The sequence below is a fragment of the Neohortaea acidophila genome, assembly GCF_010093505.1.
Source record: "Neohortaea acidophila strain CBS 113389 unplaced genomic scaffold BDY17scaffold_1, whole genome shotgun sequence".
In the NCBI taxonomy this organism is placed as follows: Eukaryota; Fungi; Ascomycota; class Dothideomycetes; order Mycosphaerellales; family Teratosphaeriaceae; genus Neohortaea; species Neohortaea acidophila.
The window spans coordinates 2,103,875-2,126,424 of NW_022985510.1; the positions used below are offsets into that span (position 1 = coordinate 2,103,875).

Sequence of the window (22,550 nt, forward strand, 5' to 3'; positions counted from 1 at the left end):
TATGACGTGGGGGCTTGACGTTTACGTGGGCGGGCCCGCGTGGAACGTCGCGGGTACTAAGATGGAAGGTGCCGGTGCCTTGATCCTCCTCCACGACCTCACCCTTATTCTACCCCAATCCCACGGGAGCTCCTCATCTTCACCATGGCGGGGTTGGAGAAGGCGATGTTCAATCTGAAGGTACACTGCGACCCCAGTGCGATGACACGTGAGCCCAGCTAACCTGCGGCGCCCCGCTCAGTTCACGGCGAAGCAACTCAATCGACAAGCCGCTAAAGCGAACAAAGATGAGCAGACGGAAAAGGCGAAGCTGAAGAAGGTGCGAAGGCAGTGATGCACCATCCCCTGCCTCTCCGTGTCCTGACCGTGTTGCCCCCCAGGCCATTCAACAAAACCATCCCGAAATCGCGAAAGTGTATGCGCAGAATGCGATACGGAAGAAGAACGAGAACATCAACCTGCTGCGCCTGGCCTCGCGCATCGACGCCGTCAGCTCGCGAGTGCAGACGGCCGTGACGATGCGGCAAGTGACGGGCAGCATGACGAATGTGGTCAAGGGTATGGACTCGGCGATGAAGAGCATGGACTTGGAGAAGGTAGGCAGCTTCCTGCACGGCGCGGAAGGACGGAATAGAGCAAGCAAGAGTACGGGCTGATGCAGACTAGATCTCGGCCGTCATGGACCGCTTCGAGACGCAATTCGAGGACTTGGACGTTGCCACCGGCTACTACGAGAATGCTACATCGTCGGCCACTGCGGTGGGCACGCCGCAGGAGGACGTGGACAAGCTGATGAGCCAGGTGGCGGATGAGGCGGGAGTGGAATTGTCACAAGAGATGGCGGGAGCAACACCTGCGAACGACCTCAAGGCCGCGCCCGAGGAGGAGAGGGAGGATAGGCTGGGAGAGAGATTACGAGCGCTGAGGAACTGATGGCCGAAGCATGGGGAACGGAGGGGGATATGTGGGATTCCGCGCGCGGCGTCTGGTGCACACTGTCATGAGCGACTTGGATATGATTCGATGCAGCTGTAAGGTAGACTGGATCACGTTGTTCAAGGCTGCCACAGGCTCTATGTTGCTCGACTCACTGTGCGCCTGCAGCGTCGAGCGTCTTGTCGCATGACTAGTAGCATTCCTGAGGCTTCTTGATGTCCCGTAGCCAGCACACATCTCCCTCGTTGGCTTGCCTTGTCGTCTTACCACGAACAAGTGGAAGAAGGGTACTCGGAGTCACGGCTACTGCGCCTCCAGAGCACGCCCCACTGTTACGTGTAGAGCAGGTTCGCGAAGGCCCCAAGCCGCTGCGGCGAGACTGGCCAAGCTCTTGGCGTCGCTGATGACATCGCCGTGGCCACTTCGACTACATCCCCATTTGTTTCCACCAATCTCTTGCTGTTGGAAAGGGCAGCGAGGAAGACATCGGGACACAGTTCTGGAAAGCACTCGGGAACCCTTCTGCCATCAAATGCGTGAGTCCACCCCCATATAGCCGTATGCAGGACTTGGGCAGTATCCAGAGCCTTGCAGCAAGGCAGCAAGCCCGCGTCCGCGCCATGACACCAAGCAAACACGCACGCAAACCTGGCTCCACTGCACCCACGTTTGCCACTACTCAGCAGAGAAGGCCGAGCATGCCCTTATCACTGCCCCTCCTCATCCTCCCCGCATCCCCTCCACCGCTCCTTCATCATCCGCCGCCCTGCCTGCCTTCCCTACCCAAGACCCTGCGCCTCGTTTCTCTCTGCATATGGGAAACTCTTCTGACCCTTCAATCGTAGACCGTTACCGAAGCTGGGCGAGAGATCACGTCCACCGACAGTCTACCCATTCCGAACACAGCGCCGGCGGCAACATAGCACGTGTCGCCAGCCAACCTTCACCCAACCCCACCGAAACTGGCGGGCTAGACGAGAAGAAAGGGGGGTATGGCCATTCGCCCCCAACCCCGCCTGCTCCATCCCAAGATGGCGGACAGCAAGGCCTTTGCAGCGTGGACGGCGGCACGGCAGGTCACGGCAGTGCGAGCAGCACCCTCGCGGCCGCCAACGATGAAGACGCCCTCGAACGCGATGCTCCCCCTGCAGCTCCACCTCCGAATAAGTCCGAGGCTGCGGGCAATGGAGATCCCGCCATAGTCTCTGCCACTCAAAAAGCCTCAGCTAAGAAACCTCTTGGACCACGCATGCGTGCTGGATGCCGCCGTTTCGTTTCCCACTTGAAGCATGCCCTTTGCTACAGCTGGGTGAACGTGCTGCTGGTCTTCGTCCCCATCGGTATCATTGTCGACTGCCTCCATTTGAGTCCGGGTGTCGTCTTCGCAATGAACGCGATTGCCATCGTTCCCCTGGCCGGCCTGCTGTCCTTCGCCACCGAAGCCGTGGCCTCACGACTTGGCGACACCCTCGGTGCATTGCTCAACGTCTCCTTCGGCAACGCCGTCGAGCTCATCATCTTCATCATTGCCCTCGTGCACAATGAAATCGAAATCGTCCAGGCGTCCCTGCTCGGCTCCATCCTGTCAAACCTGCTGCTCATCCTCGGCATGGCCTTCGTACTTGGCGGCCTTCGCTATCGGGAGCAGATCTACAATAGCACCGTCACTCAAATGAGTGCATGCCTACTCAGCCTTAGTGTAATCAGCTTGTTGCTTCCGGTAAGTCCTTCACAACACCACGGAGCCTGCACTACCTTCAATCGCTAACAACTGCCCGCAGACCGCCTTCTACGCCTCCTTCAACGCTCTCAGCTCCGATCTGGCAGACAGGCAGGTGTTGAAAGTCAGTCGTGGCACGAGTGTGGTCTTGTTGATCGTCTACGTCCTCTACTTGCTGTTCCAGCTTAAGTCGCACGCCTACATGTACGAGAGTACTCCGCAACAAGTCATTGACGAAGAGTCGCACCCGGGCGTGCTGGCGGACATTATGAATTCGTCTTCATCGTCAGACTCCTCAAGTAGCTCGGACGACGACGACTCGGATACATCGGGCTCTGGCTCGGTCATCGCCGCTGGTAGGAAAATCAGGAGGGCGTTCAAGAATCGACGTCGCCGGAAATCCAGCATGAGCGTCGGCAGTACAACCCACTCTCTCAGCTCGCCATCTACCCAGGAGCACCAAGGCAGTCATTGGGAACTGTCCATCGCTGGCAATCCCGCCCCTCGTCGCCCAACGCAGCTCGTTGGCCTGCCCAACGACACGGATGCCGATGCCGATCACGAAGGCGACGCAGAGGCCCAGCCACGGATCCGGGATTTTGGAGGCATCAACACTCGAAGTCAAGGTAGCTCCGCATCGCCCGATCGAAAAGAACTTCGGAAGATGAAGAAGGCTTCGAAGCGGATGAACAAGAAGCATGGCAACCAGAAGACCGCTCATGCAAGTCCGGTTGGGCTTGGTGGTGGGGTGGTGCAAAGTCCAGTTCGAGAGCCACCAAAATCGGTCGGTTTTGCCGAATACACCGAAACAATCGAGCCCGGCGGCCTTGCGACCACGCAGAGCGGATCGTCGTTTAACATGCGACATCTCTCCTCACGCGTGCGGCCCGGCCTTCCCAAGCTCCTTTCGAACAACGTGTTTGTCACCCCGCCACCAGGGCCTGCAACTCCCACCAATCGCCCGTTGGCCGCTGTCCGCTCTCATTCGAGTGGGACAAATCTTCGCCGGATCAGCTCTTTGCCCGATCGACTGAACAAAGAAGAGTCCAACCAGGCGTTTCGCAATTCCCAACCGTCTTGGACCGAGCCGTTACCGCCATTCCAGCACCAGCGATTCCAACACGTCGTGCCGGAAGCTATTGACGAATCTGACAACAACGATGCCGAGCGGGAGCATGTGTATATGTCGCGCACCGCCGCCGTGGTCCTCTTACTGTGCACCACAGCACTGGTGGCAGTTTGCGCCGAATTCATGGTCTCTGTCATCCCGGACATGATTGCATCGTCTCCCAATATCAGCCAGGTATTTGTTGGTCTCATCCTTCTGCCCATCGTCAGCAACGCCGCCGAGCATGTCACGGCTGTGACGGTGGCCATGAAGAACAAGATGGATCTCGCGATCGCCGTGGCGGTGGGCTCCAGCATTCAAATCGCACTCTTCGTCACGCCCATCGTTGTCCTGTTGGGCTGGATCCTTGACACGAACATGAGCCTGTACTTTAACCTTTTCGAGACGATCAGCCTGTTTCTGACGGCTTTCGTGGTCAACTTCCTTGTCCTGGACGGGCGAAGCAATTACCTTGAAGGCAGTCTGTTGATTGCGGCGTATGTCATCATTGCCTTGGGCGCGTTCTTCTATCCCTCGGCGAAGGATCAGAGTCAGATAGGTGGTGGAGCTTAGCAGGCTTAGGAGGCAGAAGAGGTTATGCATCATAACTACAGTACGACCCAGCGGAAGCTGAACAACACCTCTGCGTGGGCAAGGGGGGCTCGGGGATTTGGTTGAAATCGATAGAGGGGGGAAAGGAAATCAGACTGTCACAGATAATAGAATGGATCAAGTATATGTCTTTGCTACTGCTCAGTCCCGTCCAATACATATTGGTAGCTTTAATCATGAAGCGTTGATGTTGCGTGCCTCAGGCAGCCATCGGGGCGTGAATTCGGCGCCAAGACTTCGGCAGGCCTGCCCTCAAATTTCAAAAAAACGCACAAGGCGCGGCGAACGGCACCACGCTGCACCCCCTTCCATCCCCTCCGGTCGCTGTTGTGACTCACCTCCATCCTCACCCTGCACCCCCGACACAAAGGAGCGCCCCTCTCCCTCTCGATTATCAACACAACATGTCACGATTCTTCCACGGGAGCGACAGCTCCAGCGAAAGTTCCTCCGAAGAGGAGGAGTTGTACAGCGACGAGGAGCAACCACGAGCCCAACCAGCCGCCACCGACAACTCTGACGCGGATTCGGACGATTCTGATGATGATGACGACGATGGCTCGTCAAGCAGCAGTGATGCAGGCGGCAAGACGGGCGCGAGTAAATTTTTGATTTCCGATTCGGAAGAGGCAAGCGAGAGTGATGAGGAGAAAGTCACCGTCGTAAAGTCGGCCAAGGACAAGCGATTCGACGAGCTCGAGGGCACGATCCGGTTGATTGAGAATGGCGAGAAGATTGGCGACTGGAATGCGATCAACGACAACTACGACAAGATGCAGAGGCAAGTGCCGGTCCTCGTGCGTGACCTGGATGGCAAACCACCCAAGATGTACATCAAGATCATCGCCGAGCTCGAGACGACCGTGCTGGAGGCGTTTGAGAAGCAAAAAGTCACCCCGAAGAAGATGAACCCCATCGCACAGAAAGGCCTCAACGCGCTGCGGCAGAAGATCAGGAAGAACAACCGCGACTACACCACCGAGCTTGAGGAGTTCAGAAAAGATCCAGATGCGTACATGAAGGAGGACGTCGTCGAAGAACCCGCCCCGACCACTCGGAAGCCCAAGAAGTCGCTGCTGCAGAATGAGAACTCGCTCGGGGCCGGCGATGATGGCTTTACCATGGTGGGAGCAGGTGGCAAGGCCATGGTCTACACGCCCGAGAGTATCCTGAAGCATCTGCGATCCATTGTGGAGTCTCGTGGAAGGAAGAACACGGATCGACTTGAGCAGATCCGGGTGATGGAGCGATTGCTCGATGTTGCCACGACCACATACCAACGCATCCGCGTCCTTCTAACGGTCATCGCGACTCGATTTGACTTGACATCCGGCACCGGCTCCCAAATGTCGCAGGAGCAGTGGAAACTCGCACAGTCGGAGATTGCCCAGCTTCTTGGCATTCTGGAAGGTGACAAGGACATTGTCGTTGTCGAGAACGCCGAGGAATGGGAGGACGATGATAAGCAACCGCCCATTGTCTCTGGCGACCTGTTCAAAGTTCCGGGAAGCGTGGTCTCATTCGTTGAGCGCCTGGATGACGAGCTCACGAGGGTCCTCCAACATGTCGACCCACACACGGCGGAATACGTGGAGCGACTGCAAGACGAAGGCTCATTGTATACCACCATCGTCAATTGCATGCTGTACACCGAGCGTTTGAAGGCCGACAAGCGCTTGGACGCATCCCAAGATACCATCAACCGCGTCGTTATGCGCCGCCTGGAACACGTGTACTTCAAACCCGCCACGGTGATCTCCAAGGCCGAGGAGGATACCTGGAAGGTCGTCCCGGCCAAGGTGGATTCCGCCATCACACCTCGCGCGCAGAGTAGCGATGTTTCCAGTCTCGTGCAGACGCTGGCCACCTATCTCTTCCAGCACGCAGACGGCATCATCCGCGCTCGCGCCATGCTGTGCCAGATCTACTACCTCGCTCTGCACGACTCCTACTACCGCGCCAGAGACATGTTGTTGATGTCGCACTTGCAAGAGACGATTGGCAGCTTCGACGTCAACACCCAGATCCTCTACAACCGCACCCTCACTCAAGTCGGCCTCTGCGCCTTCCGCGCAGGCCTGGTCTACGAGTGTCAAACGGCGCTGCAAGACATCTGCGGCAGCCAACGGCAAAAGGAGCTCCTCGCGCAGGGCTTGCAAATGCAACGTTACTCCCAAATCACTCCGGAGCAGGAGCGTCTCGAACGCCAGCGCCAACTTCCCTTCCACATGCACATCAACCTCGAACTGCTCGAATGCGTCTATCTTACATGCAGCATGCTTCTCGAGATTCCTACCCTGGCACAGGCCGGCTCCTCGCCGGACCTGAAGAAGCGCGTCATCTCCAAGTCGTACCGCCGCATGCTCGAGTATCACGAGCGACAAATCTTCACCGGCCCGCCGGAGAACACGCGAGATCATGTCATGCAAGCCTCGAAGGCCTTGGCTGCGGGAGAGTGGAAGAAGTCGGCTGAGTTCATCACATCAATCAAAATCTGGGATCTATTGCAGCGTCCTACCGAGACCAAGAAGATGCTCGAGGGACAGATTCAGGAGGAAGGCCTCCGGACGTACCTCTTCACCTATGCTCCCTTCTACGACACGCTCAACCTGGACACTCTAGCGGGCATGTTTGATTTGTCCACGAGCAAGGTCACGGCGCTCGTGAGCAAGATGATTCACCATGAAGAGCTCGCCGCCGCCCTTGACCAAGTCAACTCAGCCATCATCTTCCGCAAGGGAGTAGAGTTGAGCCGTCTCCAGAGCCTGGCGTTGACACTTTCGGACAAGGCGCAAGGCCTGATTGAGAGCAACGAGAGGGTATTGGAGCAGAGGACACAGGGTACGGCCAATGCCTTCCAGAGGCAGGATGCTGGCCGCGGTGGCCGAGGCGGGAGAGGAGGCGGGAGGGGAGGCGCGAGAGGAGGACGAACGCAGGGACAGATCCGGAGAGGCGGTGATGGAGGATCGAGTGGCTTTACGGGCGGGGCTTTGGGCAATGCGATACGGGCGCAGTAGACATCCGGCTAAGGACCTGGGCGTTTGTGGTGTCTGTTTGAAAGGGAGCGATCATATGCCGGCTCTGCATTGGTCCGCTCTGAGGCACCGCACGATAGCTGCAAGGCAATGAGATGAGAAGTCGCATACATGACATTCCGGCGCATGCTGCTGTCTGCTATATTCTGAACTATTGAGCTCCCGCTGGGAGTATCGTCAATCATAGCCGGACAGTCTATGCAAGCGCGGTGTACACTCAGGTCCGGTGTATACTCAGGTCTTGGAGGAGGTGTGCATTGCAATTTTGTTGACCTGGACCTGACACCTGCGACTCTCATTCTACCCACCAAGTGTTGGGGTGGAAGCGGATAGGTGTTGTATTGGTGCTGACCGGCGGCTCGGCGTCGTCCACGCAGTGAATCAAAGATGACTCGATTTGACCTGAGCTGTAGCGCAACGGCCGGCTTTCATCCCGCATGCATGGAAGCCGGACTCCAGAACTCGGTTTCGCCGGCTTGCGAATCCACCCAGACTAAGCTGTCCGCTACGAGGTCGTCGATGACGGCTATGGCTCTCGCGCGCTCCCAGTCGAGGTTGGCTTGGAGCATGGAGACGCTCACATAGCCCAGCACCTGGATAACCTCGAGCACGGTCGCTTGATCGGCATTCAGCTCCTTCGGCACTGAGCGAATGTATTTTGTAGAGCCCAGCATGGTAGTCTTGAACCCGCCACCGAGAGGTGCTAAGGCATCCAGGGCGCGGAGGACATCGTCTTCCGTGACTTCCATCCCTCCACCCACCAGGCCTCTGCCCTTCTCGATCCGCTTTCGTACTTCACCCACGGCAATCATCCCTCCATTCTCATTTCTCGTCTCTCTGCATACCTCCAGCACTCGCACGGCAAGCTCGAAGTAGAAGTCGTTGACACTGCTGCCCAGCATCTTCGCCCACACACTCTTCCCCGTTCCCGCCGCACCGCCGCCCTTAACATTGCTGGCGGCCAAGGGATCAACGCCAATGGCATTGCACATGCGCGCAAACTCGGCGCGGAACGATGGATTGCTGCGGATGTCTTTGGCGTGGGTGAGGGAGAAGTTGTGAAGGGCGGCTTGGAAGACGGAGAGCTGGGTGGACAAGGCCTCGGCGTGGATCGTACGCAGGGCGGCGCCGTGGCGGGCGTACTGATCGGAGGAGATTGCGGCGTTGGAGAAGGCGCCGAGGCCAACTCCACGGCGGGACGAAGCCATCGGGGCGACACTGGACGTCTGTTGTGTCGTGCGATCCTACATCGTGGAGTGAACTGCGTACCACGTGGAGATGTAGTGGACAAAGTTGCAGCCTGAGGTTGGAAGCGTGGGGCCCGAAATCTTGGCGCGATTAGCAACGCTCGGACCAACTCGCTGCCAAGCCGCACTACTTTTCGAAAAGCCCGACACAAATTCTCTCGTGTGCCGACACCTCCATCCAACTACGACTCAGCACTCGCACTCTGCCAACACAATCACAATGGCTCCCAAGACGACCTCGAAGATCACCAAGTCGTACGTACCCTCGCCATATCTCCGGCCCGGGTGAGGAATTGCAGCATTCACCAGTGGTCTCGCTCAAGCTCGAAGAATGCTATGCTCCAAGACGGCCATGAAGATGGCGGGTGCGTCTGCCTCAGTCCTGCACGATGTCAAACCCTGGCTCGTCAGAATGTGAGGCATGGTAGAAGAGGGTGGACGCCTCATCTGTTCACCTCTCGACTGCAGCCCGAAAGGGCATCTCGCCTGGCGAGGTCTTGTCACACGAGTGTCGGTTGAAAGGCCATCCTCGATGATCAACGCTGTCCCTACAGCAATGGAGAATGCATGAGAGCCAGCCAACCACTGTGCCGCAATTCTTCGCTCGGAGCCGCAAAGCTCACAAGCGGACCACTGACACTGTGATACAGAAGCGTGGCAACCAAGGACCAAATCCTGGTGCCCGAGACTCTGCTCAAGAAGCGCAAGAGCCAGGAGAAGGAGCGTGCGGAGAAGGTCGCGGCGCGCGAGCAGAAGAAAAAGGTACGTGCACACTCTGGTCGCCCGTCAATGCAGTGATGATATACGACATCATCTCGACTAGCTTCTTGCAATGCTGTCGTTTTCTTTAACCATCTTTCGGGTCTGAACGCATGCTATCTTGCTCAATTCGCGTGGACCACATCGTGTCGAGCACGGCGCTGACTTGCCTCGCATTGCAGGAGAACAAGGAGAAGCGTGCTCAGATCTTCAAGCGCGCCGAGTCGTACGTCAAGGAGTACCGCGATGTCGAGCGTGAGAAGATTCGCCTTGCCCGCGTGGCCAAGAAGGAGGGCAGCTACTACGTCCCCGCCGAGCCCAAGCTCGTCTTCGTCGTCCGCATCAAGGGTATCAACAAAATCGACCCCAAGAAGCGCAAGACCCTGCAGCTCCTCCGTCTTCTTCAGATCAACAACGGTGTCTTCGTCCGCCTGACCAAGGCCACCTTGGAGATGCTGAAGATCGTCGAGCCCTTTGTCGCCTACGGCTACCCCAACCTCAAGTCGGTGCGCGAGCTCATCTACAAGCGCGGATACGCCAAGACTGCCGACAAGCACCGCATCCCTCTCACCGACAACTCCATCATCGAGGAGCACCTCGGCAAGCATGGCATTGTGTGCATGGAGGATCTCATCCACGAGATCTACACCGTCGGCCCCAACTTCAAGCAAGCGAGCAACTTCCTCTGGCCCTTCAAGTTGAGCAACCCCACCGGCGGATTCCGACCGAGAAAGTTCAACCACTTCGTCGAGGGCGGCGATTTGGGCAACCGGGAGGAGTACATCAATGCATTGATCAGGCAGATGAACTGAGCGAAGTGTTGTTTCTGCATGCGTCAAGTCGATTGTGGTAGCATAGACCTTACCTGACCGCAAAAGATTCTTTCTCACCATCTCCCTGACTCACTCCAGCTCATCGTCGGCAGTGCAAGTTGTACTATACGCGTGAGAAGGTTATGAAGCTCATCGAAGTTCCCACGATGTATCAATTTTATTGTCGTTCGTCTGTCATTCCGTCCACGGCATTATATATTCGGAGACAGGCGGTCGTATTTGACGCAGTTCTCTACGCTCTCGGCGCTGGCCTGCAGGAACTTCCGTGCTTCCAACCCCGCCCACACCTTGACCATCGACAAATCGCCCGACTGTAAGATGGACCGGGACTGCTGGGCGCCGAGTTGTCTCAAGATTGGTAACGCACTGTCACACGTTGGTTAGCAAACGATCTGATTAGGAGGAGGAAAAGGCAATAGAGGAGACTCACCCCGAGAATAAGTCCAAGTCCGGATCCAGGCTTCTACCGATGCCCTCAAGGAGCAGGATTGACAAAACTACGTTCACAAAATCCCCCTCTAGGCGGACATGATGCCCACGCACCATGGACAGCACCTCATTCAGGATGTCGCCGATCTTGATGTTGCCGAGAGCGAACGTGCGACTCTTGACGCCGAGGACGAGGTGCTGCATGCGCAAGGCGAAGATCTCCTTGTCGATGACCGCGCTCGGCTGCCGGCAACGCTCGATCATCAAGTGCCCTGCCTTGTAGCCATCGAACTCGGCGACGGCCTTGAAGAGGTCGAGGAAGTTGGTGCGATTGAGCTCGTTGAGCTCGGTGACGAGGCCGGTGTCGATGAAGATGAGCTGCGGGCGGTAGCCTTCCTTGTCGATCTGCGCGAGCGTGTTGACCCACGCCGTCTTGTCGTGGCGGAAAGGGCGCAGGCGCTCGAGCACGCGCTCCGTCACGTCCGTGCCGTTCTTCAGCCCCTCCACTTTGGCCGTGTCCTTGTCGCGGCGCAGGGATGAGGGGAGGCTGGACTGGACGCCGGCGGGCTCGTAGAAGCGCACCATGATGTTGCCGGGGTGGAGATCGGCGTGGATGAAGTTGTCGATGAGCAGCATGTGCAGGAAGGCGTCTAGGCCTTCGTCGGCGATTTCCTTTTGGAAGACGCCGCCGCCATTTTGAAGGAAGTGCTCGAGGGGAATACCGACGGCAAACTCTTCGACCAACACCTGGCGCGTGGTATATTGAGAGTAGGGATAGGGGAACCACGCGGTGCTCCGATTGCGGAAGTTTCGGCGGAAGATAGTTAGGTTTGCGGACTCGATGCGTAGGTCGAGCTGCAGGCGCATCATCTCGCCAAACTGCGCCACCTCGTCGGGGAAGCTGAGCCATTCCATTGTCGGGACGGCGTTGATGATGCTGGCGAAGAAGCCCATGATGCGCAGATCTCGCCGCACCACGCGTTCAATCTTGGGATGCAAGACTTTGATCGCGACGTACTTGGAGGGGACGCGCTGCGGCGAGCTCTTCAAGATGGGGTCCACGGTGCGTTGCGCTCGTTCACGCAGCGTCTGCGGTTCGTCGTCGCGGTCGGGTTGATTGGCAACCAGCTCTGGCTTCAACTTGGCCTTGTAGACCTGAGCAATGGCGCCGACACCCAGCGGCGTCTCGTCAAATTCCTCGAAGATCTCCGCAAACTTCCTGCCGAATGCGCGCTCCAATGTTTTACGCGTGACCTTCATGCTGTGCGCGGGGGCGTGGGAGTGCAGCGAAGACATGACCACGCACATCTCGGTGGGGAAGATGTCTGTCCTGCTGGCCGCCCATTGCCCGAGTTTGATGAAGGCTGCACCCGCGCGCTCCATGGAGGAGACGAGGAACCAATACCACCACAGCGTGCCACTCCGTTCATTGTCTTTGTCCGGCCGTCGCGCGCCAAAGTAGACGGCGGGCACCGTCACAATGACAGGCACGAAGATGACGAGCAAATGCAGGAAGCGCAGGCCGGTGGCTATGGGCTCGACGATGTATGTGTCGACAAACCGCCAGATGGCGCGTCGAAACCTCCGCGAACCGCGTAAGCGCTCCGGCACATACTCGGCCAGCTCTTTGCGTGACATCTCCAGCATCTGCTCTTCGTGTGTTTTGCCATTGTGCTCATGGCCTTCGTCGTCATCCTCTGCAATCTGCACGAAAGCGGCCGGGGTGAGGGCGGCGGCGAGCAAGGCGGTGCCGCCTTTGACGGGAGACGGAGGCGCGCGAAAATTCTGGCGAACGGTGCGGAGGATGGAGAAGGTCTTGGAGGTACGGCCGCTGCGCAGGCTGTATTGGATCTGTCGTAGGATTTGTGGACGCAGCGGTTGGCTCCCGATGCGCGAGCATGTTTGGCCGAGGAGAAGGGTGGCTCTCATTGCGGCGCGCCGCAGGGCCAGACAGTCTCACTTGGTGGGATGGACTGTCATGGAGAGAGGAGTTCGGATGGATGCGTCGTCGGGGTGGGATTGACGGAAGAGGTCGAGTTGGTTGGACGGTGTTGGTTGAATGCCGACGAGACAATGTTGCATCGACGGGCAATGAAAGTCGCCGCTTTCTGATGTCATCTTCAATCACGAGCCAACTCAACGCCAGCATCACATGCAAAGCATCATCAATAATTTGCCCGCACATGAGAATGCTGCTGACAGACAGAGTGCAATTTGCACACGATTGGGAGCTATGTCTGCACTTGTAAACACAATCTATCTATACCCGTCGGCCGCCAACTCCAAAGCTAAGGCAGGGTGAAATGCAAAACCGAACCGCCGTTACACTTTCGCCGTGACTCCAAGGCCCAGGACGGGGACGGCAGAGTCGGGCAACCTCGACTGCATCGAGTCCGGCACGAGGTCCGGCGTGGTTGGGGCAGCGGCGACGGCGGCAGGCGCGGGCGCCATGAGGAAGCTCTTGGGCGTGGGACTCTTGGGGCTGTCCAACTGCGCGAGGACGGAATCTCGCTTTTTGAGGGTGAGCTCGGCGGAGGGCAGGAATTGACCGAAGCCCTGCGATGTGGCGACTTGCTCGATGGATTTGAAGTACTGCTGCCGTGTCAGGGCGAAGCCGTTTCTTCTACACACCCGGGCCTCTCCAAGAACTTACCTTGACGGTTTTGACTTGGAGCTCCAGCGTGGCATCCTCGTCCACCACAATCATGGCGTGCGGGTGCATCTGGAGACTCGACAGCGTCCACATGTGATTGACGCCGCACTCGATTGTCTTTTGTAGCGCGAGGGCTTTGTGTGCGCCGGTGATGATGATTACAACCTCGCGCGCCTACTGTCGTTTAGCATGACTGGAACGTTGCCGCATGTGTCCACGGAGCAAACTCACGTCCATGACCGTCTGCACGCCCACCGTCAGCGCCATCTTGGGCACTTTGTTCAGATCGTGCCCGAAGAAGCGCGAGTTGGCGAGGATGGTGTCGTAGGCGAGCGTCTTGATGCGCGTGCGACTGCACAGACTCGAGCCGGGCTCGTTGAAGGCAATGTGCCCGTCCGGGCCGATGCCGCCGAGGAAGAGCTCGATGCCTCCGGCGCGCTTGATCTTCTCTTCGTAGGCGATGCACTCCTCCTCCAGATCGGGCGCATTGCCATTGAGGATGTTGATGTTGGCGGGGTCGATGTCGATGTGGCTGAAGAAATGCTTGTACATGAAGGAGTGGTAGGACTCGGGATGATCGCGCGGGATGCCGACGTATTCATCCTGTGTTTGCGTCAATCGATGCGCTCGGGGAGAAGTGGGTTTCCAACGCGTCTGACCATGTTGAACGTGATGACATCTTTGAAAGAGATGTCGCCATTCTTGTGCGCGCGCACCAGGTTCTTGTAGATGCCCTCGGGCGAAGAGCCTGTCGGCAGACCCAGGACGAAGGGCTTGTTGGGCGTAGGGGCGAAGGACTTGATTCGGCCTGCACGTCATTAGCAGTGGCCCATGGCGATGCCGAGATGTTGCTTCTCGGGGCAAGAAGACCGTACTAATGATGTAGTCGCTGATATGACGAGAGGCCGCGGCCTTGGTTGTGGTGAGCAGAGGAGGAAATGATGACAGCCTTGGGTCAGGCAGGCAGAGTCTCGCTCACCTTGTCATCTCGAATGATCAATCTCCTGCTTCGAGGTCAGCCGGGCTTCTCGAGAGCTAGCTTTCCCTCACGACCGCGTATAAGCACTTACATATTGATTGGTAGGAGATGTCCAACGTCGCGTGCGTGGAGGAATGGAAATTACGGCCTCGAGCAATATGAAGTCGACGTGAAGACCGAATAGACGGAGAATAGGAAAATGTACGATGCTAGGTAGGAGTGAAAGGGAACAACCCTTCGCATGGGACAGCTATGTCATCGTCGCAAATGAAGTTACATGAGCAGGCTCCGCACACTGCAACTGTGCGATCCTCAGGCATCCAACACGTGAAGTGCGGGTGCAGGCAAGATGTCACCTTAGCTGGGCAGAGTGCTGAACACATGCAGCTGGCAGCGTTGCATCGTCCAGTCCCAGCACGAAGGAGTAGTCATCCAGGCCTTGGCGACGGCGACCGTTGCACGCAGCCGTTCGGTCACCTTGCCGTCCCCTCCCTCCATCCTGCACGCGCCACACTGCCACCCTTCTCCGCATCGGCGGCGTGCTGCTGTGCCATCCCATCCCACCACGCACGCGACCTCCTTCCTGGCCTGCGACCTCGTGTCGCGACGACAGCCCGTGCAAGCTCCGCGCTGGGCGGGCAGATGGTAACGCTGCGCGCGTGTCAGACCATGTCTTGATGCGACAGGTCAGTGTCGAGGTTGCAATTCTTAATCACCGCGTGCCGCCACGCTGCGGCTGCCCCATGCCGATCTTCCCCAAGTTTGCCACGCCCGGCCAATCGTGTTGCAGCCTGCTCCCCACCTCCACTCCCGACTACCAGCACACCCCTTCACCGTCCGCCTGCACCCTCCCCGAGGCGGTATATCTCCTGCCTTGTCGCCCCTCCATCATCCAGTCTCCTCCCGACATCCTCGCGACTGCCCTCTGCATCAGCCTCTTCCCTTGTTGCCGTGAGGTTTGTTGTCGCGATCCGTCCCATCTCCCTCGTGCACTGCCCACGTGACCTCCACCATGGCCGACGATAAGTCGCCCGCGCTACAGTACACTGGCTCCCCCGAGCAGTCACTCGAGGGCCACTCTGCCCAGCACGACCACAACGACCACCACGAGGTAGTCCTGCCCACCGGCTGGAGATACAAGAGCTTCAAATTCGGCCCCCTCACCCTCCCCTGGTATGCCAGTCCGGAGTTCCAGGTCACCCTCGTGGCCTTTGTTTGTTTCTTGTGTCCCGGTATGCCTATCCCTTCTCCCCCTTCTCTTCCTCACCCGCATGACAACCCCGCTGACGCTCCAAAGGCATGTTCAACGCCGTCAACGGCCTGGGCGGCGGCGGACAATTCAACCCGGAGGCCAGCGATGATTCCAACGTCGCCGTCTACGCCACCTTTGCCGTCTTTGGCTTCTTCGCCGGCACCATCGTCAACAACCTCGGCGTCCGTTACTCTCTGGGCTTCGCCGGCTTTGGCTATGCCCTGTACGTCTCCGGCTATCTCTGCTACAGCTACACGGCCAACTTTGGCTACGTCGTCTTCACCGGCGCCATGCTAGGCGTCTGTGCCGGCATTCTCTGGTCTGCACAGGGCGTCGTCATGCTCTCCTACCCGCCCGAGAACAAGAAGGGTCGCTTCATCGCCCTCTTCTGGATCATCTTCAACCTGGGTGGTGTCATTGGAGCTTTGGTGCGTATCACTCTTCCTCCCTCGCGCCCATTCCCCGCCTAATGGCGCTGTCTAGGTCCCACTCGGGCAGAACATTCACGTCACCCACAAGGGCTCCGTCACTCCCGGCACTTATATCGGATTCCTCGTCCTCTGTACCTGCGGTGCTCTCCTCGGTTTCACCCTCTGCCGAGCCTCCAACGTCATTCGCCGCGATGGGTCCAAGGTCATCCTCATGCGCCACCCAACCGTCAAGTCTGAGTTCCTGGGCCTGTTTGAAACACTCAAGTCCGACCCGTATATTGTTCTCCTCTTTCCCATGTTCTTCGCTTCCAACTGGTTCTACACTTACCAGTTCAACGCCTTCAACGCGCCAAAATTCGACGTGCGAACTCGCGCGCTGAACAATGTTCTCTGTACGTGCCCGCCTCCCCTTAGCCATACCGGTGACCGCGTCTCACTGACTCGCACTAGATTGGAGCGCGCAAATGGTGGGCGCTGGCATCTTCGGCCTCCTCCTCGACCTCAAGTACTTCCGACGCAGCACCCGAGCCCGAGCCGCGTGGGTGGCCTTGCTCGTCCTCACGCTAGCCATCTGGGGCGGCGGCTACGCCTTCCAGACCTACACCCGCTCCGACCTGGGCACGATATACGACTGGACCACCGATGGCTATGTCGGGCCCATGTTCCTCTACATCTTTTACGGCATGTACGACGCGATCTGGCAAACGTGCATTTATTGGTAAGTGGTACGCGCGGCGTTGCGAGACAGAGCGAGGCTGACGGGTCGTAGGTTCATGGGTGCTCTCACCAACAGTGGACGTAAACTTGCCTATTTTGCCGGCTTCTACAAGGGCCTGCAGTCTACCGGCGCGGCCATCATCTTCCGCCTTGACGGCCTCCACACTCCATACATCAACGAGTTCGCCTCCTCCTGGGGCTTACTCCTCGGCGGGCTCCTCTTCGCCCTTCCCGTCATCGTGATGAAGATTAAAGACACCACGCCTTTGCAGCAGGACCTCAAGCTCACCGATGCCACGGTTGCGGATGTCTTGCCTCCCGAAAACTTTGCCGACACCGAGGTGGGCGCCGAAAAGGCATAGGTGTGGATGGGTACGGGCCAGGCATTGCTTGAGAGGGGGTTGCGGAGTGCGTTGCTCGGTGTTGTTGGAGTGCGTGCTATATCCTACTATAATTGAGGGCACGTGGGATCGATACTTACGAGTCACGAAGTCGTTTCGTTTGGGACTCATTGATACCCGATTGTACGTTGCAAACTTGGCTATGAAATCCATCATCGACACAACAATGGTCTTTCAATCCATCGTCACGTGGCTCTGCTGTGCCTTACGATCCATCTCTCGGAATTACCGTAATAGGCAGGTAAATGGGCAGCGGGGACAGCACGATCGGCCCGGGATTACTGTGTGGGCGGGAAAAGGACTTAGGCGGAACCAAGTCATTGGCCCCTTCAACTGCCGTCGTGGGTTGCAGCTTAGCGTCGCAACAACACGTCGTGTCGTTGCACTCCTCGTCACGTCACGGCGTCGTTCGTCCTTCGAAGCCTAATACGCCCGACGACGGCGCGCGTGTCATCCCTTGGCCCCAGGGCCCCGTCTTCCGCGGGCCGTCGTAGCCACGGGCGTCGGCGGGAAGGTTACAGCTGGTGGTGTGGTGCAGCCTACTCCCCTCGACTCGACTCTCGACGGCACTCTCCCAAGACACCCCCACTCCGCCCAGACCCAGTGTCCTCCGGAGGGCACATCCGTCGACTGCACGTCTTCGCTCGCCCTCCACCTTAATACCACCCAATGACACCCTGCTCCAGCATTCTGCGACGCTCTCTTCGATCTACGCCGTCGCACCCTCTCTCCCTCCACCACCTCGCCGTCGCGCCGGGATGTGCTATGCTACGACACCTCCCTCGTCACCGTCGATTGCCGTGACATGTCGTCTGCCTCTCGCCTGAATATATACCTGCCGATTTCGGGCGCAGCCTCGTTTCTGAACGCGACCCGCCCGCCACCGCCGCCCTCCGTTGGACACCACCACCACCTTCCCACCGCCCATGCCTAGATGACTTCGCCTGCCCGCAACAGCCTGTTCGTCCGCGTTCACACCTGGCTCCGTTCGAGGCTCGCAAAGCTCCTGGACGCCATGTTGTCATCCGTCACCCGCATCCTGCAGCCCAAGACGTCGACGAAGCGGAAGAGGGTGCACCACCATGTAGTCGAGAGGACGTACGAAAAGAGCATGGACGATCTGCTGGTCGAGATTAGGGAGCTGTTCGCCGCGCCGCTGGAGGAGACGCGGTTGGCCGACTTCTCGACGAGGCTGCAGGCCGAGTACAAGACGAGCTTGCTGGCGTCGCGACAGTCCATGCTCCCCTCTTACCAACACACCTTACCCACCGGCAATGAGCATGGCGACTTCCTCGCCCTCGACGCCGGTGGCTCGACCTTTCGCATCGCCCTGATCCGCCTGGCCGAGAAGAAACATGACGGTGACGGAATGGAAGTGAGAAGGGTGCGGAGTTTTTGCATCGACGAAACTGTGCGCAAACTCAGCGGCACCGAGTTGTTTGACTGGTTCGCGTCGCGAATCGGCGAGATGCTGGCCGAATACAACCACATGTCCGGCACGACCGATGCACATCTGCAAATGGGCCTGGCATGGTCGTTTCCAATCGAGCAGACCTCACTCCGCACCGGGCGTTTACTAGCCATGGGCAAAGGCTTTCGAGCGGCCCACGAACTGGAAGGCAAGGATCTTGGGGACCTCATCATGAACGCGTGCCACGCGCGCGGGCTCAACGTAGACTTGCGCGCCATCGTCAACGACTCCAGCGCGACACTGCTGTCGCAAGCCTACCGCGACCCTTCAACCTGCATGTCGCTCATCCTGGGCACCGGGGTCAACGCGGCCGCCTTCCTCCCGACTACCGCCCTGGGCGCAGACAAATTTGGCGAGCGGCCTGCCAGCTGGCATGCAGCGGCCAAGCGTGTCGTCGTCAACACCGAGCTCAGCATGTTTGGGAGGCATGTGCTGCCGACTACACGATGGGATGAGGACCTTAACGCGCAGCATCTGCTCCCGGACTACCAACCTCTCGAATACCTCGCCACGGGCATGTATCTGGGGGAGATTGTGCGTCTGATCCTGTTGGAGGCCATCCCCACCGCCGGGCTATTTGATGGCCAGATTCCCGACCATTTCGACACGCCCTACGCGTTGGAGACTCGGATACTAGCGGCGCTTGAAAGCGACGACACACCCGAATTGAGAGATGCACGGGCGGCGTTTCTGAGCGCGCACCCCCTGCGCTCCGCCCCGAAGCGGCGAGATCTGGAGTTCATGCGGGCCGTCGCAAGATTGGTCTCCCGTCGTGCGGCTGCCTACTTGGCCACCGCCTTACACGCGCTTTGGGCCGTGCGGACTAGCGCAGAGGGGGTTCGAGCGGAGGATAGCAGCGCAGTGACGATCGCATGCGATGGCTCGATGGTGGAGAAGTACCCTGGCTTCCGGCAGAGGATGCAAAAGCATCTCGACGCACTGTGCGTCGTGTCCGGGGCCAAAGAAGGGGCGGTGGTGCTGCAAGTCGTGCCGGAAAGCTCGATTCTTGGTGCGGCCGTGGCTGCAAGCTGTAATGATTGATGATACGACACGGCTACGATTCTAAAGCGTGACACACGCATACTACAAAGAGCTGCGGCGAGCAGGAGTTCGTGCAAAGGGTGAAGCCGTAGAGGTGTTGAACAGATGCACCACGGTGTAGCGGTGTAGCAGAGAGAACACGTAGGTCCAGCTTCGCGCATGGAGACAAGGTCGGGAAATACGATCAACGTGCATGCCGGCGGTGCTGTTGGGACGGATTGGGGAAAGGGGAATAGTCATCAAGGATCTCAGGGTAGCATCGCAGTAGGAAGACGTACAGGACGCGTCTGTCACCGTCCAGCTACGCCTGTCACGCGCTGCTACGTTGCATATAAGGTTCTCACCACCCCAGCCTGGGCCGCGGGCAGAGAGGCTGGAATGACCGGATGCGGGAGTACGTGAACAGCAACAGTTAGGGTGACATCAGCTTATGGAAGGACACGCAACCATATTGCAATAGACTTCTGCCCACGGGTTTCATGTTGAGTCATATCTACATTCATACAATGCAGTGCCTGAAGGCAGTCGTTTGCATTTCCGGTCCTGAGATCGTTGTCTGCTCGGCATGACATGTCGTGGCCTTCCACCAATTGCATGTGCGCAAACGCTAGCCAACCATTCGAATTGACTAAATATGCGCCACTCATAGGTTGAACACCGTCAACGGCTATCTGCACACAACACCGCGTGTCATCTAGTGAAGTGGCGGTGCGTGGCTGGTGCTGATGCCTCACCAGGCATCCACGGAACACCTGAAAGCCTCAAAGATGTAGTGGGCTTGCATGTGCCAGTCGGGTCGCATGGCATCTGGCGAAGTCGAAAATCGACGATCCCGATGCGTGTCCATTGGATCAGTCAGGATGGACCTCTCTTGACGCGGCGGCTTACGAGGAATCAAGCTCCCCGAATCCTTCAACGGAGGCGGTGCTCAGGTAATGTCTTCGCTGAAATACCTCTTACTCCGCGTACTCTTGCCCAGCGTCTTGGGATCTCGTGGACCACTTGGGATCTTCATATGGTGGACCACGTGCGGACGATACAAAGCATCCACTGGCGTGTCCCATTCGTCGACGCCCAGAGGAAAGTATTCGTACAGCAAATCCGCGCTTTCGTCCGGACTGTTCAGGGCATTCAACGAGAATGACGGTGCTCGGGCGGGGATCTGGAACCTCTTGGCCGAGCGCGGCTCTACGGGTGTCTCGCCTCCGCTGGCATCGTCTTCCACCAGGGAAAGGTTGATGGGAGCGGAGGGCGGGAGCGCGGATTGGGGTGCTTGCACGGCGTCCGGGGAAGAGATGGCATACAAGTCGGCGTCGCGATACGGACTGCTGGTGGGTGGCATGCCGTTGAAGGTCGCCGCCTGGACTTGGCTGGGCGACTTCCACTCAAAGGTAAAGTCGCCCTTTGGTGGGCTCTGCTCAGGGTATGACTGCTGTGATGCGCGAGCAATCAGTTCGGGCCGAATGGGCGCCGATGTTGGTCCGTCATTCGCTCTTCTCGGAGCGCCTGTGGTGGAATCGTTGGAAGAATTACGGCTTGGCTGAGGCAGGTGCGAGCCTTTCCTCGCATGCCCGCTACCGCTGAGTGGGAGGTCCTTGCGGGACTGGAAATTCCTCGGACTCCGCCCTCGCACGATGACCGCACCCGATTGGATCTCACAAACGGGAATTTTACCGCCCGTTGCAAGGGTCGCCATGACCTTCAGGCGAATGACAAAGTGCTGCTGCAATTCTTTCCGCCGCCCATTGTTGGCCGTGGCGATGCGGAACTGCAAACGTTTCCACTGGAAGGGGAACGTGGCGAAATCCGAGTCCAGCTCTTGCACATTCATGAGGTCCAAGGGGATTGCAGGCGGCTCTCGCTCAACCTTTTCCTCCGATGTGGGAGCGGTGGGGTTGGATGGGGTCTTCCAGGGAACGGAGATGATCTTCACCGCATTGCCCTCGGTGGACTCGGTTGCGGTGATGACGAGCTCTTGGCTGACCACGGGGATCTGGTCGCCTTGTTCCGTCATGATATATCTCAGGGTTCGGGGGAGGGTGACCTCTCCGGTGACCTGGAACAGATTTCTCCGGTAGCAGGTGAGCTCGGTGGGGGACTGCTGAGCATCGCCAGCTGCGGCCCACGGAGACTCTGCCAAGAAGAACATTCCATGCAGCTGAGCAGACATGGAGATGGTTGTGCGGCGGTAGGTGTAGTCGAGGAGGGCGTAGTCGAGCGAGGGCAGGGAGAAGCCGAGCAACTTGTTATCGCGGTCGATGGAGGGCGTTTCGGGGTCGGGTTCGAGGCCGAGCGGTTGGTCGAAGGCGCTGACGACGTCGGAGAAGGGATCCTCATAGCCGCTGGAGAAGCGGTGGAGGTGTGGGGTCGCGTGAGGATGGATGCTTTGGAGGGTTAGGTCGTCACTTCTGTGGGCGACATGGTCAGCAGCACGTCCCGCGATGGTATCCTCACATGCGAGCAGCGACAATGGACTGACCCTGCGTAGCCGTAGGCCGACTGGTGCTCGGGCAGGTCGATGGGGAGGAGCATTTCGTGGAAGGGGTCTGCACCATTGCTGGCCAGGCTGCTGCCTGGATGGGCCATCTGCGAGGCCAGGTAGGTCATGGTGGACGGGTCGAAGCCCGACAGGTTGTCCATGGTGGAGCAGCTGGCGCTCAGTGCGATGCCTTACTCCGTGACGATGCCTGGACGTTGCTTCGCGCTCGCTCGCTCCATGCGCATACACCGGCTCTGCACAGAAGGGCACAAGAGGGGTCGCGAGTGCTGCAAAGTCGGGCTAGAACAGAATTGAGCGGTGGTGGAATGGAACCCTAGCCTGGGTGGTGGCAGAGGTGGAGATGTGTCGCAAGAAGCGGCGCGATTGTAGCGGCGGCGGCGGCGGTGGTGGCGCGCAGGGAACGGAGGGGCGAATGGCAGAGCACGT

At 58.5% G+C, this 22,550-nt stretch overlaps 10 protein-coding genes across 10 annotated transcripts; 6 read left to right on the forward strand and 4 right to left on the reverse strand.

Annotated features, from left to right (window-relative positions):
- Positions 1-47: 47 nt before the first annotated feature.
- On the forward strand, positions 48-1,008 carry BDY17DRAFT_290019 (Snf7 family). Its single transcript, XM_033732434.1, has 4 exons — positions 48-180; positions 242-319; positions 381-596; positions 667-1,008. Exons 1-4 carry the CDS (start codon positions 145-147, stop codon positions 931-933), a joined length of 597 nt encoding a protein of 198 aa, XP_033594532.1. The 5' UTR covers positions 48-144; the 3' UTR covers positions 934-1,008.
- Positions 1,009-1,750: 742 nt separating this feature from the next.
- Positions 1,751-4,337, forward strand: BDY17DRAFT_244715 (Sodium/calcium exchanger protein-domain-containing protein; the record flags this gene model as incomplete). The annotated part of the gene is made up of 2 exons (XM_033730560.1): positions 1,751-2,656; positions 2,718-4,337. The coding sequence occupies 2 exons, from the start codon at positions 1,751-1,753 to the stop codon at positions 4,335-4,337; spliced, it is 2,526 nt and encodes an 841-aa protein (XP_033594533.1).
- Positions 4,338-4,658: 321 nt separating this feature from the next.
- Positions 4,659-7,616, forward strand: BDY17DRAFT_21776 (eukaryotic translation initiation factor 3 subunit 8 N-terminus-domain-containing protein). Its single transcript, XM_033730140.1, has one exon. It carries the CDS (start codon positions 4,781-4,783, stop codon positions 7,391-7,393), a length of 2,613 nt encoding a protein of 870 aa, XP_033594534.1. The 5' UTR covers positions 4,659-4,780; the 3' UTR covers positions 7,394-7,616.
- A 223-nt stretch (positions 7,617-7,839) lies between these two features.
- Positions 7,840-8,619, reverse strand: BDY17DRAFT_320476 (EAP30/Vps36 family-domain-containing protein; the record flags this gene model as incomplete). The annotated part of the gene is made up of 1 exon (XM_033736465.1): positions 7,840-8,619. The coding sequence occupies one exon, from the start codon at positions 8,617-8,619 to the stop codon at positions 7,840-7,842; it is 780 nt and encodes a 259-aa protein (XP_033594535.1).
- A 911-nt stretch (positions 8,620-9,530) lies between these two features.
- On the forward strand, positions 9,531-10,229 carry BDY17DRAFT_243170 (ribosomal protein L30, ferredoxin-like fold domain-containing protein; the record flags this gene model as incomplete). Its single annotated transcript, XM_033730407.1, has 1 exon — positions 9,531-10,229. One exon carries the CDS (start codon positions 9,531-9,533, stop codon positions 10,227-10,229), a length of 699 nt encoding a protein of 232 aa, XP_033594536.1.
- Positions 10,230-10,441: 212 nt separating this feature from the next.
- On the reverse strand, positions 10,442-12,608 carry BDY17DRAFT_243778 (uncharacterized protein; the record flags this gene model as incomplete). The annotated part of the gene is made up of 2 exons (XM_033730467.1): positions 10,442-10,616; positions 10,681-12,608. The coding sequence occupies 2 exons, from the start codon at positions 12,606-12,608 to the stop codon at positions 10,442-10,444; spliced, it is 2,103 nt and encodes a 700-aa protein (XP_033594537.1).
- Positions 12,609-12,804: 196 nt separating this feature from the next.
- BDY17DRAFT_21772 (uncharacterized protein) lies at positions 12,805-14,533 on the reverse strand. The gene is made up of 7 exons (XM_033730139.1): positions 14,403-14,533; positions 14,312-14,336; positions 14,208-14,244; positions 13,992-14,140; positions 13,564-13,935; positions 13,333-13,506; positions 12,805-13,271 (listed from the first exon to the last, which is right to left on the reverse strand). Coding segments are annotated over exons 1-7 (1,029 nt in total). The 5' UTR covers positions 14,405-14,533; the 3' UTR covers positions 12,805-13,001.
- Positions 14,534-15,323: 790 nt separating this feature from the next.
- BDY17DRAFT_243463 (major facilitator superfamily domain-containing protein) lies at positions 15,324-17,073 on the forward strand (the record flags this gene model as incomplete). The annotated part of the gene is made up of 5 exons (XM_033730435.1): positions 15,324-15,543; positions 15,609-15,991; positions 16,047-16,386; positions 16,445-16,712; positions 16,764-17,073. 5 exons carry the CDS (start codon positions 15,324-15,326, stop codon positions 17,071-17,073), a joined length of 1,521 nt encoding a protein of 506 aa, XP_033594539.1.
- A 1,150-nt stretch (positions 17,074-18,223) lies between these two features.
- Positions 18,224-19,624, forward strand: BDY17DRAFT_243823 (uncharacterized protein; the record flags this gene model as incomplete). Its single annotated transcript, XM_033730473.1, has 1 exon — positions 18,224-19,624. The coding sequence occupies one exon, from the start codon at positions 18,224-18,226 to the stop codon at positions 19,622-19,624; it is 1,401 nt and encodes a 466-aa protein (XP_033594540.1).
- A 928-nt stretch (positions 19,625-20,552) lies between these two features.
- BDY17DRAFT_243607 (uncharacterized protein) lies at positions 20,553-22,264 on the reverse strand (the record flags this gene model as incomplete). The annotated part of the gene is made up of 3 exons (XM_033730452.1): positions 20,553-20,989; positions 21,203-22,032; positions 22,104-22,264. The coding sequence occupies 3 exons, from the start codon at positions 22,262-22,264 to the stop codon at positions 20,553-20,555; spliced, it is 1,428 nt and encodes a 475-aa protein (XP_033594541.1).
- Positions 22,265-22,550: the final 286 nt, after the last annotated feature.

What these genes read in the sequence shown, in the direction of transcription:
- BDY17DRAFT_290019 (XM_033732434.1), top strand. Translation starts at nt 145, where the DNA reads ATGGCGGGGTTGGAGAAGGCGATGTTCAATCTGAAG. An exon ending in AGGCGATGTTCAATCTGAAG is followed by an intron (nt 181 to 241) that starts GTACACTGCGAC and finishes CGCCCCGCTCAG; the next exon opens with TTCACGGCGAAGCAACTCAA. An exon ending in AGAGCATGGACTTGGAGAAG is followed by an intron (nt 597 to 666) that starts GTAGGCAGCTTC and finishes GATGCAGACTAG; the next exon opens with ATCTCGGCCGTCATGGACCG.
- BDY17DRAFT_21776 (XM_033730140.1), top strand. Translation starts at nt 4,781, where the DNA reads ATGTCACGATTCTTCCACGGGAGCGACAGCTCCAGCGAAAGTTCCTCC.
- BDY17DRAFT_21772 (XM_033730139.1), bottom strand. An exon ending in ATGTCATCACGTTCAACATG is followed by an intron (nt 13,936 to 13,991) that starts GTCAGACGCGTT and finishes ACGCAAACACAG; the next exon opens with GATGAATACGTCGGCATCCC. An exon ending in GCGTGCAGACGGTCATGGAC is followed by an intron (nt 13,507 to 13,563) that starts GTGAGTTTGCTC and finishes AAACGACAGTAG; the next exon opens with GCGCGCGAGGTTGTAATCAT.